Source organism: Bidens hawaiensis, unplaced genomic scaffold (assembly GCF_021521415.1).
Source record: "Bidens hawaiensis isolate Kalapana, Puna unplaced genomic scaffold, B.hawaiensis_p1.1 tig00042962_1, whole genome shotgun sequence".
Taxonomy (NCBI): domain Eukaryota; kingdom Viridiplantae; phylum Streptophyta; class Magnoliopsida; order Asterales; family Asteraceae; genus Bidens; species Bidens hawaiensis.
Genome location: NW_027497619.1, coordinates 92,105 through 107,602, shown reverse-complemented (window position 1 = coordinate 107,602; position 15,498 = coordinate 92,105). Strand labels below are relative to the sequence as shown.

Genomic DNA, 15,498 nt, shown 5'->3' with positions numbered 1-15,498 from the left:
ATATTTTTTGGACAATAAATGTCATTATTAACAAAATTCTCGGTCCATCCTTTAATTGGTACTAAATATAGTTCAACATTAATTTTATAACCGACTCAATATTATATATTATATAAAAGTCAAATCGGGGTGAAGTATATTTATTTGGTCACAAAAATTACACAATCATAATCATTGTTTCAAATACGGCAACTTAATTTACGGCTAAAAACAAAAAACAAATACACTTTTCATAACTTATTCAACTATTTTATATTTATATATAAAGAACATAATTTATTCTTACCATATAAACTTGGTCTTACTTTAAAATACGGTTACCATAAACAGTCACGTCTAAACTTCAAGTCTATATATTAAATACTTGAGCTCATAAAATATGTCACTCAAAAATATGCACTCCTAATACCTGCTCGGTTATTAACTCGGCCATTCATTCATTCGAAATTTATGATAACATTTTAAGTTGAATAGTATTATAAGTTTGAAGGTATGTAAGATTTGTTTGTAACAAAAGCTACTTTACATAATCGCTAGAATTATATAATAGTCTTTGTAATTATTGTTATCTACATCATATAAGATTTCTAAATTTCACATGTTAATCGTATTTTCTTAATTTTTTATTTAGATGTCTTCAAGATCCAAAAGACGCACTGATTCTCAATCTTCATCTTCCAATAAGAGGAATAATACAAATGGTTAGTGAGTTATTTAAGGTTACTCTCTAAATACTATGTTTTAATAATATTAATTTTGTTTGAAAAACGTGCAGTGTCATCGTTTAGACAACCATTGCGTATCATATCAAACGGTAATAATTTTTTTATAATTCATTAACTGATTTTAAATGTTTATATTTTTTGACCGTCTTTTTTTATTAGATCTTAAATTTTATGAGATATACGGAATTTAACATTTTTGCTATTCGTCGTGTATTTTACAACGCAATTGACTTCATTACTAAAACTAATATAAAGTATCATATTTCACATAAAAGGTACATATAATAATATCGTTTTATTAATTTTATTTCCAATTTTATATCTATTTTATATATGTTTTAATTATAACATATCAAATATGTTATAAATTTTACATATATCTGTCGTGATTTTTAGCATAACACAAGAGTATTAATGATAAAAACATGTATCTACATTAAAACTTTGACTTGAAATCAATAATAATACGTATAACAAAAAATATTCTTGTGTTAAAAAACAATATTAATTGAAACCTTGTATACGTGACATAATTATAGATGTGTATTTTATGCTATATTAATTTGTACCAAATTCATCATTAAATGTAATTTGATTTAAGTTTTTCGTTCAAATAGTCAAAAAATTATGGTAATTAGATTTTGGTTATTTATTATCAAATATTTTTGGGAGAATAAATGTCATTATTAACAAAATTCTCGGTCCTTCCTTTGTACAGAATCAACTATGGTTACTACAATTTAAAAAAGGAAAACGAATCAATATTTACTTGTGTTTTAAATATGTATGTTTAATATTATGTTTTTGATATGTGCAACAAACACAAACAAAACTAATTACATTTACGTATTACTTAATATGAGATTAACGTATTTCAGTAAATATAACAAAGTTTTAGTATACACACTAATTTTTTTCGAAGTATTTATGGTTTATTATATTCTATTCATGATGTTATTCTAATGACAAAAACTATTTAGCGTCTCATCCATTGACATCATCTAATGTTACGCAATTCTACAATGGAGAAGAAAATCACGCCCCAACAACTAATGAAGGTTATATCTCCACAAGCTCAAGTAACACAGGTAATTATTTAGATTTATTTATTTTTTCCATATATTTGAAATATGTATTCACTACATATATTTTTTATATCCGTGCTTTTAATTAACGAATTTTAATTTTCATATGTAATAGTTGTCACGATAAATACCAAAGAATCAATTGCCAAGGATAATCGAAGACATAGAAAGATGGTTCTTGACGGAAGGAGAAATAAAATATTCAACCACAATATAAACAACACATAAACCGGTAAAGTTTGGTTTCTAATATTTTTCTTATAAACCACTAAATTAATTTAATAATGTTGAATAATTGTGTTTGTAGTTAATTGTGGTAGTAGATTGAATACAATCATTCAATCAACTAATTCCAATACTTCACCAATGGGCCAACAACATCAAACATCGCATCCTTTATTACATTTAACAGTACCGGTGAAAGTTCCATAGGTTAGTTAATATGTATTTTTATAATTACTATCTGATTTGTTATTTGTTTTATCTATATTATTTTTTCTTTATTTTTTTAACTGACATTGTAATTATTAATAATTATGTAGTTTCACCAACAAACACATTAAAAGATTGCTTAATGGAAAACCAAATAAATCAGAGATTGTTTATAAACCGAAGACTCAACGTTATTAGTCCTCAAACTACAAATCCACAACAACAGTTTATGTCACCAGGTAACACAACTACAAATAATGTTTTTTTAACACATCTTATTTATATATTTAAATATTTATATATGATGTTGTATGTTTTTTGTTTATTAACAACCAATTTTATATTTTAGGTGTGAATGTGACATCTACTTATCATTTGACAACACTGTCTAATATTACCAACCAGCATTTTACTTCTTCATCTAATATATCAAGGCCTGGATGTTCTTCCTCATCTACAATGTTGTATGGTCAATCCTCATCAACGCATCGCGCATCTCACAGAAGCTTTAATGTTGAGCATCCCATACGCATGCCAAACTTAGATCAATTTGATACGTTTAACGTTGAAAACGAGTCTATTAATCCTTACAAATCGATATCTTCAGGTACGTGAATTCAGTTACATTTGGTTTTGTTAGCTACTATATTTATGATTTATCCTTTTTAACATATTTCATTGAATTATATGTATTCGTGTTCTATTTTTTTCTTTATGATTCTCTTAAACCCTACTTTTTTAACATAATATATTTGGAAACTATTAATATATATATATATATACATACTAGGTTATTGACCCGTGGACGCCACGGGCGGAAAAATATAAATAATGTAACATACACACTTTTCTAGTATCAAGTGAAATATAAATAATGTAAAAACATAACATTCAACTAAAATAACATCCATTTTACAATTACAAATTAGTAAATAGTTCCTTATAAACCACATTTGTAGTTTTATTTGTAATTTATCTTCCTTATTTAATATAAGCATTTTAACACCGTCTCTACTCTTCACTCGTGATAAAGCCACATATAGTTGACCATGTGTAAAAACCGGTTCTCGCAGGTATATGCCAACTCTTGCTAGTGATTGGCCTTGACTTTTATTAATGGTCATTGTAAAACAAATCGCAACAGGAAACTGTCTTTGTTTCAATTTGAATGACAGTTTCTTATTTAAAAGAGTTAGACCACTACGAGTTATATAAGTGCGAAACCCAATGTTAGTACCTGAAATAACCTTTACTTCGATAAAACGTCTCCCCAAGTTAATTACTTGTAATCTGGTTTCGTTGCATAAACCGTTCTTCTTATCTATATTCCTTAGTAATATTATTGGCACACCAACTTTTAGAACCAATATATAATTAGACATACCAGGCATATTTAAACCATTTAAAAAATTCGGTTAGTGTAATGCTGGATCGAAACCAGGACCAACGCCATCAGACTTTTCTATACTATCAGAACTAAGATTTTCAACTTCTTCTCCAGGAAACAAAGACAAAAATCTGTCATTAATGTCTTGGACAACCTCATTTAAAGGTGCAAGTATGACCCTTTATTGAAAAGATGAAATATCATTAAAATTTTACAATAATAATCGGATGAATCACTAATCAAAATATCATCTGGTATATCTATAATGGCGTTACCGTCATTGTCACTGCCAAGTTTTCCTTCACCAAGCTCCAACAACCATTCGACAAAATCTACTGCTCTCTTCCAAATCTAATGCCTGATTGCATTTGGACCAAATGTGGGATGAACTAAGTGAAGCATTAACAATGTCACTACGTGACTCGTTTTGTACTACTGGTAGGATTTGTCTAATATCACCTCCAAAAACAATAACTTTCCCCATAAATGGATGTTCATAAGTGTTACGGTTACCACTTTTTAAAACATCTTTTAAAGTCCTATCCAAGGCTTCAAAAGCATGTTTATATATCATAGGAACCTTGTCCCAAATAATCAGATCCGTTTTACTCATTATGTTGCAAATATCTGGATTCCTTGTTATTGAACATGTAGAATCCGTAGTTAGATTTATATGAGTTAAAAATTTAGAGTGAGCGGTTCTACCTCTCTCAAGTAACAAAGATATACCGCTGGAGGTAGCGTTTAAAACTATTTTAGCTTTAGATCTTATGGAAACCGATAATGTCTTCCAAATAAAAAGTTTTCCCCATCCCTCCATAACCGTACACAAAGAAAATACCCCCTTCTTTGGATCATTTGCTTTATTTATGACTTTTATAATAAGTTTTTGATATATTTATATACTATTAATTATAAATTATAATTTGCAAACAAACCTTGGTGTTTGATTTATTTTAAAACAAAACATTCATACCGGTATTATATACATTTTATGTGTATAAAAATGATTTTTAGAAAAAAAATGTTGTCACATATTAAATAATGTCTTTCTATAACGTTGGAAGAATTGGAGACGAAGACTCAAACAATAATAAACAATTTCAATATCTTTCAATGGCTAGTAACATGTGTATCATACACGTGAAAATTGTATATAAATATATATAGCGACATTGATGATGATGATGATGCTGATAATAATAATAATAATAAAAAATTGATAGTGTAATATTTATAAGAACAAATAATTTTACATTCATTAGAAGGTATTACAATGTTGTTTTTAGTAAAACAAAATAACATACAAAGTAAATTGTCAACTTATAACATCTTTCTAACTTAAACCATGAGGCCAAAAAGATATATCAATAAATACTACATCATGATATATGAAGTAATAAAGTCTTGTTTATTAAACAATCATCAAAATAGAAAGAAATGTATTGTAATTTTTATACTTGCAAAGAAGAAAACTAAAATTACCACAAATCAAATTCAGTATATTGTTAATAAGAGAAATAAATGTACAAATACAATTCACAAGCTTATAAACAAATCATAAATCTTTATATACATCCTTGGAATGAATGAATGAATGAATTTTATGATAAGAACTATATAGAGATAGTAATCATGTCATACGCTTTAATAGAAGTTGTTTGACAAAATTATTACACGGTTTTTATTTATGGATGATTTAGATAAACTTTGTAAGGATGTGATAGAATTAATTACGATGTCAGTTTTTTTCTAAATATGAATATTAAATTTGAATATTAACGTGTGTCAGTTTCGGTTTAATTTGAATACTCATATTTTGTCAAATTTGGTTACGAAATGATTTATATATGAAAAATGAATATGTCTTTTTAGTTAAAAAAATAGTATATCTTAAAAATAACTTGTGATGACACGAATTCATACCGAACAAATTTGATATTCTTTTAAAATTAAAACAACCTTTTTCAAAATAATAATGAAATATAAAAAAATGGTTAATTAGTCAACTTCAAAAAATTATGGAAAGGTTTTTGATTTTTGAAGCATTATAATCGGGGGTTTAGTTTAGACATTATTTTTTACATTTAGGCATAATAAAAATGGTCAAATATAAAAGAATGGAAGGTTTGTTGAGATTGAAGACTATGAAAAGTTTTAAAAGCTTGTATTTAATTTATAAAATTCCGTATTTAATCGGGTTTAAATATGTTATGACTATTAACCATAAATTAAGCAATTATAATGACTATTTAGAATTTGAAATTTAAATATAAATTCGAAATGATTTATCTAAAATTCCGTATTTAAGCAACGCTTACTATATTTTCAGTAATATTAAAATTAAAAGTAAGTTATAATAATGATTCTAATTTGAATTTCGAATAGAAAATTGAAAGTATTAATTTGGGGGGGGTTTATTTTTAGACATTAATTTTAACATTTATACGTAATTAAAAATGATCAAATATAAACAATGGAAAGTTTGTTGACATTGAAGAATATGGAAGGCTTTAAAAGTTTGTTAGTACGTAATTAGTAAAATTCCGTATTTAATTGGAAATATATATGTTATGAATATTAATTATTTATTAGTTAAGTATAAATTAAGCAACAAAGATAATACTTATATTTGGGTCAAGCTATGTATTTAAAATCATTAATGCTGGAATTCGGTAATAATGCTGGAACAAATTTTAGGCATCAAAAATACTTTAATTTTATACGTACTTAATCTTGATTAATTATGTCATGATTATTAAGCAAAATTTAAGAAACAAAGACTTGTATTTTAAGTAAGTTTTTAAAGAAAAGTCAAATGACTATCTTCATTTGAAATTTAAATATCAATTGAAGTCATTAATTTGTATTTTATAAAGTAATTCTGTAATAAAGCTGGAAAAGGTTTTATGTAAAAAGCATATTAAAAAAATAATGACAAACATGTTTAAAATTGATAGATATTTTCTATAACATCCACGCATATTAACAATCAAAACATGTTTACAATTAGTAGAAATTTTCAATAACATCCACACTCATTTGAGACAATTTGCTAATTCACAATCTTGGACCACCAGAAGATGAAATGAATAAAAACTAAATTAATGTTACATAATAATTTTATAATTTATATATACTAAATTAAAAACACATATTTTGGTTTAGTAAGAACTAACAGTGGATTTAACCGGAATATGTAAGACAATAATTCTAATGACCACCTAAATCAACCATATCTAAGAGAATAATTGTAAATAGCACCTAAATCAGTTTAGGAATGCAAGGCTTCCTTACATAGGCTTGCATTCTGTTGCCCTGCAAATTATTATTAAAATTAGTAAAAAGTTGTATGAATAATATAGTAAATTAATGAATGTGTTAACAATACCATTTCGTCTTAAACAATCATTTCGATGGACCAATCTTGCCCGGGCTTTGAGTTGTCCTTCAGCCGCCAAAGTTTCAAAATACGGACCTTTAGGATACACTCACTGTTAAGAAAACCAAGTTGGTTCAACATAGTGATATTTGTTGGCCCCATCTTGCTAGAAAAATTTAACAAAAACACAAAAAAATTAAAATTAAATAACAATAACACTTTTAAGCCTCGAAAATAAAATATGAAAATGGAAGATATATAAACAACAAAAACTAAAAACCTTGGCAAAAAGCTACTCATTTTTACTAAAGAAGCTTTGATGGTGTAAGAATTAGCCTATCAAATGTACATATTTATACGAAACGAATTAGGGTAGAGAAAATTATAGAAGGAAGATATAAATGTAATTGATTAGAAACATAAATTTAGGAAATTTCAAAAAATTTCAAAAAAAATTATAGTAAGAAGGAATAGAATTGATATCGTAATTAATGGATTTTCAAACAATATGCAATCTTACATAATTAGATTCGAAATACAAATAATATATATCCAAATTTTTGAATTTTATGTAATGGTAGTTCTGTAAAATGCAATGTTACATAATGTAAAAACGTAAGTTACTAACTATATGGTATGTATTGTAATTCATATAAAGTGTGAAAATAAAAATTTACTAATTTAGTTATATATATGTAACTTAATTATTAATTAGTAAATCTTAATTCTAAGTCAATGTTGACAATAAGAAGTGAATGGGTGAATGGGTCAACAATGGATTTGTAACTCAATTGTTATTGTTAAACAATAATAAGTTAATGGATTTGTATTTTAATTCATAAAAGTAAATGACTGTAATTAAATCAGTGGGTCAATGGGTCAATGGGTCAACTAACGTAATTATAGTAAAACTTAATGATTGTTAATTAAATAAAATTTACATTCAAATTTAGACCATAATTTTGACAATAATTAATTCAAATAGGAAGGGGGGAATATCAAATTTACAAATTTACAAATCCGTAATTAAATCTTTCCTTAATAAAATGGGTCATCCTTTTTCCTAATTTCCTTACGAGTTTGACAAATATAATATAAATAATATAATATTTTAACAGAATTATAATATTTTAAATCGGTATATCTCTCTCTCTCTCTCTCTCTCTCTCTCTATATATATATATATATATATATATATATATATATATATTATTCGTAATCTCTATATTAAATCTGTGATCTCTTCTATTGATGAAATAACAAATAATTAATTAAATTATTTATTATATATTATCTATAAAATTAACACAAGTGGTGAATGAAATCAACCAAAAAATAACAAATGTGGTGAATGAAATCAACCGAAAATAATAAAATTTTCAAAAATAAATTTTGAATATTTCGTATTCAAACTATAGCTACGATTTTAAAATATTACATTAATTAGAATATTTTGTGTTGTTATTTAATTAATCTAAATTTACACTTTTAGCTAAATGTAATATTAAAGTATTACATTATTATATTATTATTTAAGTATTCAAAATGAAAAATTAAAGATTAAAGGAAAGAGGAAATATAATAATTAAATAGCGTTGATGAATCTTATTTTAATATATTATTGATTTATTTTATTCACTTGAAAATTAGAGAAGACATTGATATACATGGAAAGTATGAGAATCAATCAATAGAAAGGGGGTATATGGAGTTAAAGCTTATTGCTTTAATAGTATAGTTATATAGTGCATTGATATAATAAAGACTATAAAGGAAAATTATTTTTATAAAATACCATATGTAAAGTTAGATCTAAAAGTCAAATATTCAATATTTATAAATTTCAAAAGGGGCAGACCTTCCAACTGTGTAGCCTTCCTGTTATCATTCATGGGTCAAATACCAAAACAGCTAATAGCACTATTTAGATATGTGTTTTGAAAGTAATTATCTCAAATTTATCTACAGAGAATAAGTCAATAGATATTATATTTAATTTGGATAGTTGTTTCTTTAAAAATAAAAGTAAAAATACTAAATTATATTCTTTTAAAGTACCAAATCGTGTCATATTTTAAAAAACACACACATATACAAATAAATAAATGGGTTGTTTTTATAATCGGTGAACTGGGTCAATCTATGAAAAAATATGTGTTATAAAAGGACTCAAAAAGCAATATTCATATGTAAAAAATATTAATTATCAGTGTCTTGAGCATCTATGCCATTTCAATATTTATAATCATAATTATCCCTGCGTAATCATCATATATATGATAGTCGTCTTCGAAATCAACTTCATATGTTACTTTGCGAGGCAGTTTCTGATCCAAATAAAAAGAAACCATCAGTCAAAAAACATCCATATACAAATCATCCAAAATAAATAGCATATATGGGTTTTGATTAATTTAACACAATAAATAACATAAATGGGTTTTGATTAATTTATTTCTTTTTGAATTATTTAATAGGGAGGAAAATCAAAGAAGTGGTTGATATATATGGAAATAATAGGGTTGGACATATAAGAAAATGTCATGTGTTCATAAACTCTATTGTTTTAATAGTATATATAGATATAGATGTTAAATAAGACATAGTATTATGTAACATGACGTATTTAATTAACTTATTCAATATTTTGGGAAACTATTAATATATATATACATATGTTAAGTAAATGAAAGATCTGAATAGTTTATTGGTTTTTGTATAATTTTTTTATTAATGGAATTGATATACGGTGCTTTAGAATTTTATACATTATTAATAAATAATTTCACCCATTATTAAGTTTTCCATTTATAAATTAAATAATTTCAACCATATATTCATAACTATTGATTTCTTATGAAGTTATTTATTTATAAGTGATGGTTAACTAACAAATGATATCTCCAACTACGTTATTCATAGTTAAAATATATATATAATTCATCAAAATTGTTCTTTATTTAAGTCTTATTCATTTTTCAACAGATTATTTAGATCATGGAGATCAAAATGTCATGTGTGGAGTTTGCAATGCATTATTATGGGATTTAGAGACCAACAAAGGAAAAACAAACAACAGTGTCACAAGTTACTCACTCTGTTATAGTACCGGTGACGTGCAACTTCCGGACATCAAGCCTCCACCAATGAGTTATATAAATTTGTTCCTTGGTCATGATAGTACCAGCAAGTATTTTCTTCAAAACATAGACGATATAATTCCATGTTTTCTTTTACGTCTCTAGGTGGGAAGATTGCTAATTCTATTAATCGAGGAAGCGCTCCATATACTTTTAGACTTGGTGGAGAGAATTATCATTCGTTGGGAAGTCTTCTTCCAATGCCTGACACCAAACCACGGTTCTCTCAACTATATATTTACTATACTGAAAATGAAATATCAAATAGACGAGACATATTTCGGTACGTCACTTAATTCTTTTAATTGTTTTAATTATTACATTCATATTTGTATAAAAAATATTATTTTTTTTAATTTGACGTAATTTAATTTTTTGCCCTGTCCATGTTTTTATGTAGGGAAACAGATTCAACTGATAAAGTGTTGGACAACCAAATTATTAATTTCCTCAAGGACATGTTGGATTCTCATAATCCGTTGGTTAAAAGTTATCGGATTGCAAGGGATTGTTTTCAACAAAATCCAAAGTTGGATTTAAAGTTGAGAATAATTGGAACACGCAAAGGAGACGCAAGGACGTACAACCTCCCAACAACTTCTAAAGTTGCAGCATTAGTCGTTGGTGATATTGGTGATGCAGTTGATAAAAGATATATTATTGTCACAACTCAGAGTGGATCTTTGAAACGTATTAGTGAATTGCATCCGTCATATGTTCCTCTTCAGTATCCTATTTTTTTTCCTATATGGTGATGATGGTTATAGTATTGACATACTTCATCGTGATATTCGAGGTTCGACAAAAAACAAACGCAAGAAGTGCACTATGCGTGAATTTTTTGCGTATAGATTTCAAGATAGGCCAGACAGCCCACTGATTTTAAAGGGCAGAAGACTGACTCAGCAGCTGTTTGTAGATTCGTACACGATGATAGAGAATCAAAGGTTGCATTATGTACGCACACAACAAAAAAATCTTAGGTCTGAAACTTATGAAAACCTAAGAAATCTACATTCGGCTGGAACATCTGACGTTTCTTCTGCCGGCCAACGTATTATTTTACCTTCTTCATTTACCGGAGGTGCTCGGTATATGATGCAGAATTACTTTGATGCAATGAGTATATGTAGATGGTTTTGTTATCCCGATTTCTTTATAACCATAACATGCAACCCAAATTGGCCGGAAATCAAACGATTTTTACGAAATAAAAATCGAAAGTCCGAAGACAGGCCCGATATATTATGTCGGGTATTTAAGATGAAGCATGATTCATTAATGAAAGATCTGAAGGATAAAGCTTTGTTTGGGAAGCTTCAAGCAAGCATGTTTTATTTTTGTAGTTCATGATAACATTGGTTTGTTAAGTTATTGTTGATAATAATTATCAAAATTAAGCTACCAAAACACTTATTTTTAACATATATTATATTTTTTTTCAATAAGTTATCTAATTCACAACTACTTATATCATGTAGGTGTGTACACAATTGAATTTTAGAAACGTGGATTACCCCATGCACACATTTGCCTTTTTTTGCATTCTGATCACAAAATTCATAATCCGGAGTATATAGACAACTTTATCTCAGCAGAAATTCCAGATAAGAATGAAGATCCGGAGTTGTATTTGCTTGTAAGAGACCACATGATGCATGGTCCATGTGGTGTTACTCACCATAAATGCTATTGCATGGTGGATAACGCATGCTCAAAAAATTTCCCAAAGAAACTTCTAAATGAGACGTCCGTTGATTCTAATGGGTTTCCTGTTTATCGAAGAAGAGATTTGGGTAATGTTGTTGTCAAGTTTGGGGTAAATTTAGAAAACAGACATGTTGTTCCTTATAACAAGAAATTGTTAAAAAAATATCAAGCCCATATCAATGTTGAATGGTGTAATCAAGAGGGTTCAATAAAGTATTTGTTTAAGTACATTAACAAAGGTCCCGATCATGCTACTATATCCCTTGTACAAAACAATGGTGCAAATCAAGATGAAAATGTAGACGAAGTTAAGGTGTTTTATGATTGCAGATATCTATCTGCATGTGAGGCGGCATGGAGAATTTTTGCTTTTGATGTGCATTATAGATTTCCTTCAGTTACTCGACTTCCGTTTCATTTACCCGGACAACAAACAGTTGTGTTTGCAGATGATGATGATGTTGAAGACGTTTTAAACAAACCCACTATTGGTTAGTCAAGATTCACTGGTTGGATGGAGTGTAACCAGAAATATGATCTTGCACAAACCCTAACGTACGCTGAGTTTCCAACAAAATTTGTTTGGAAACAAGACGCAAGGGTTTGGGAGCTTCGTAAACGTGGTTTTTCCAGCGGTCGAATTCATCATGTTCCGCCCGCCTTTAATGAAGCATACTTTTTAAGAATTTTGTTAAATAAGGTTAGAGGTCCTAAATGCTTTGAAGATATTCATACGGTTGATGGTGAAGTGTGTGCTACGTATAGAGATGCATGTTATAAAAGAGGGCTTCTAGATGATGACAACGAGTATATAGAAGCTATTGAAGAAGCAAGTCATACAGCAAGTGGTTACTATTTACGCAGTTTATTTGCAACAATGTTAATCACATACAGTTTATCTAGGCCGGATGATGTTTGGGAAAAGAGTTGGAAGTATTTAATTGATGGCATTCTATACAAACAACAAATAGAGCAGAAAAATAAAGGTATCAAATATTTTTGTTTTATTTTTTATAAATTTATTTACCTATTAACAAATATGTTTATAAAAACGTAATTGTTTAACAATTTTTTTATTCCCTACTGATTTGTTACTTTCAGAATCGCAACTAAAGAACCTCGCTTTACTTGAAATTCTAAACTTCTTGCTGCGAAACAATTGTAGTCTGCGTTGTTTTCCCACCATGCCTTTCCCTGATGATGATTCAATTTCTGCATCAACAAATCGTTTTATGAACGAAGAACTTGCGTACGATACATATCTTATGACGGGTAAGTTGAACGACTTTATAATTCGTTAACAGATGAGCAACGCAATGTGTATAACGAGATAATGGAAGCAGTTGATGCAAATAATGGGGGTGTTTTCTTTGTTTATGGTTATGGAGGGACGGGAAAAACATTTTTATGGAAGACTTTATCTGCTTCCATACGATCGAAATCAAAAATCGTTTTAAATGTTGCCTCATGCGGTATAGCATCTTTGTTACTTGAAGGAGGTAGAACCGCTCACTCTAGATTTCTAATTCCTATAAATCTAACTGAGGATTCTACCTGTTCAATAACAAAAAATTTCAAATATTTGCAACTTAATGAAGCAAACTGATTTGATTATCTGGGACGAGGCTCCTATGATACATAAGCATGCATTTGAAGCTTTGGATTGGAGTCTCAAAGATGTTTTAAAAGGTGTTAACCGTGATAGTTCTCGACGTCCATTTGGGGGGAAAGTTGTTGTTTTTTGGGGTGACTTTCGTCAAATACTACCCGTAATACAAAATGGATTACGTAGTGATATTGTTAATTCGTCACTTTGTTCGTCCCATCTGTGGTCCAATTGTAAAGTTCTTAAGTTAACCAAAAACATGAGGTTAACCGTCGGGTGTAACCCATCCGATTATGAAGAGGCCTCCCAGTTCGCAAATTGGTTGTTGGAAGTTGGTGAAGGTACACTTGGTGGTAACAATGATGGTAATTCCGTTATAGAAATACCCGATGATCTTTTGATCGATGATTCTGCTGATCCAATTTCGGAACTTATTGATTTTGTTTATCCAGCATTATTGGATAATTTTAATGATATTTCTTATTTCCAAGAAAGGGCCATACTTGCACCCTTAAACGAGGTTGTCCAAGATATTAATGACAGATTTTTAACTTTCATTCCGGGAGAAGAAGTTGAATATCTAAGTTCGGATAGTATTGACAACTCTGATACTTTTGGGCCTGGTTTCGATCAAGCCTTGCACTCACCGGATTTTCTAAATGGTTTGAAGCTTTCTGGTATGCCTAATCATAAATTGGTTCTAAAAGTTGGTGTGCCAGTATTGTTGCTAAGGAATATTGGTCAGAAAAACGGTTTATGCAATGGAACAAGATTACAGGTTATTCAATGTGGTAGGCGTTTTATCGAAGTAAAGGTCATTTCGGGTACAAATATTGGTCATCGCACTTACTTAACTTGAAGTACACTAACTCCTACAGATAAAAAATTGCCATTCAAGTTGAAAAGAAGACAGTTCCTTATAGCGGTTTGTTTTGCAATGACAATTAACAAAAGTCAAGGTCAATCCCTAGCAAGAGTTGGAATATATCTTCGACATCCGGTGTTTACACATGGTCAGTTATATGTGGCTTTATACAGAGTGAAGAGTAGAGCCGGAGTTAAAATGCTTATCTTAGACAATGAGGGAAAAGTTACAAATCAAACTACAAATGTGGTTTATAAGGAACTGTTTAATAATATATGAAGTTGTTATTTTTTATCGATGTACTTATTGTAAAAATCGTTTTATTTTCTTTGGAAAGTTATCTTTAATAAAGATTAAATTTTGATACAAAAGATATTATCAATTGTATATTTTATTATTGTCGCAATATGTATGTATGAATTTTGTGTTTGACTTTAAAATTATCGTTTGATGTTACAAGATTTAATTATTTCCACCCGTGGCGCCCACGTGTCAATAACCTAGTCTTATACAATATACAAATTATTGCCTTTTGATTTTCAATAAACATGAATATGAACTTTCGTGTTTTAAACAACAAGCTTGTGTGCATGTCAGCATGTGTGCGCATGGGGACATAAATAAGTGCAAAAAAGGAACCAAATGGCAGTTTATTTAATAGTAGTTTCATGACTTTCTTTATAAGAGGTCGTGGTATCTTGTCCATTAAAACTTGCTCTGGTTTGAGTTAGGGGTAGGGGTTTCTGTTGGTAATTCCACACCATATTTACAAGTTGGTGGATATGAAAAGACTTAAGTTGACAAGTTGGTTAAGTTTATTAATATGATTATTATGGTAATGTTTAAGCTACAAAGTTAAGGTCAGATCTACAAATATGGGCTTGGGTAAAGGGTTTAAATGAGTGATCAACAAAGAATTATTATAACAAGTTTTTAGTCGGTTTCTCTTTCAATAATAAAGTGTTTATAATTCATGTGCCTGGAAGTGGTATTAGAGCTTGGTGTAAACGTGGTCCAAGCTTGTGCTACCTGGGACTGATACCAATATTTAGCTGCCGCATGAAAGCATGTCGCCGTCGTGAAGAGATCTAGGGTTGATCGTTTTTTTTCCAATGAGAGAGTATAGAGTGAGTTCTAGGGTCAACCGATCAGAGGCGCCAAGGAAG

The 15,498-nt window shown here is 28.7% G+C and overlaps 2 protein-coding genes across 2 annotated transcripts in view; both read left to right on the top strand.

Moving 5' to 3' along the window:
• Positions 1–12,357, top strand: part of LOC143593980 (uncharacterized) — a 28,750-nt gene extending 16,393 nt beyond the window's left edge. The window contains exons 12-20 of the mRNA XM_077073421.1: positions 632–701; positions 776–814; positions 1,706–1,813; positions 2,353–2,481; positions 2,592–2,849; positions 9,997–10,161; positions 10,257–10,434; positions 10,552–10,841; positions 11,750–12,357. Coding sequence (XP_076929536.1) covers positions 632–701; positions 776–814; positions 1,706–1,813; positions 2,353–2,481; positions 2,592–2,849; positions 9,997–10,161; positions 10,257–10,434; positions 10,552–10,841; positions 11,750–12,357 — 1,845 coding nt within the window. The remainder of the gene's footprint in view (positions 1–631; positions 702–775; positions 815–1,705; positions 1,814–2,352; positions 2,482–2,591; positions 2,850–9,996; positions 10,162–10,256; positions 10,435–10,551; positions 10,842–11,749) is intronic.
• Positions 12,358–13,453: 1,096 nt separating this feature from the next.
• On the top strand, positions 13,454–14,326 carry LOC143593979 (uncharacterized). Its single transcript, XM_077073420.1, has one exon. It carries the CDS (start codon positions 13,454–13,456, stop codon positions 14,324–14,326), a length of 873 nt encoding a protein of 290 aa, XP_076929535.1.
• Positions 14,327–15,498: the final 1,172 nt, after the last annotated feature.

Coding starts and splice junctions, on each gene's coding strand:
- LOC143593979 (XM_077073420.1), top strand. CDS start 13,454: ATGAAGCAAACTGATTTGATTATCTGGGACGAGGCTCCTATGATACAT.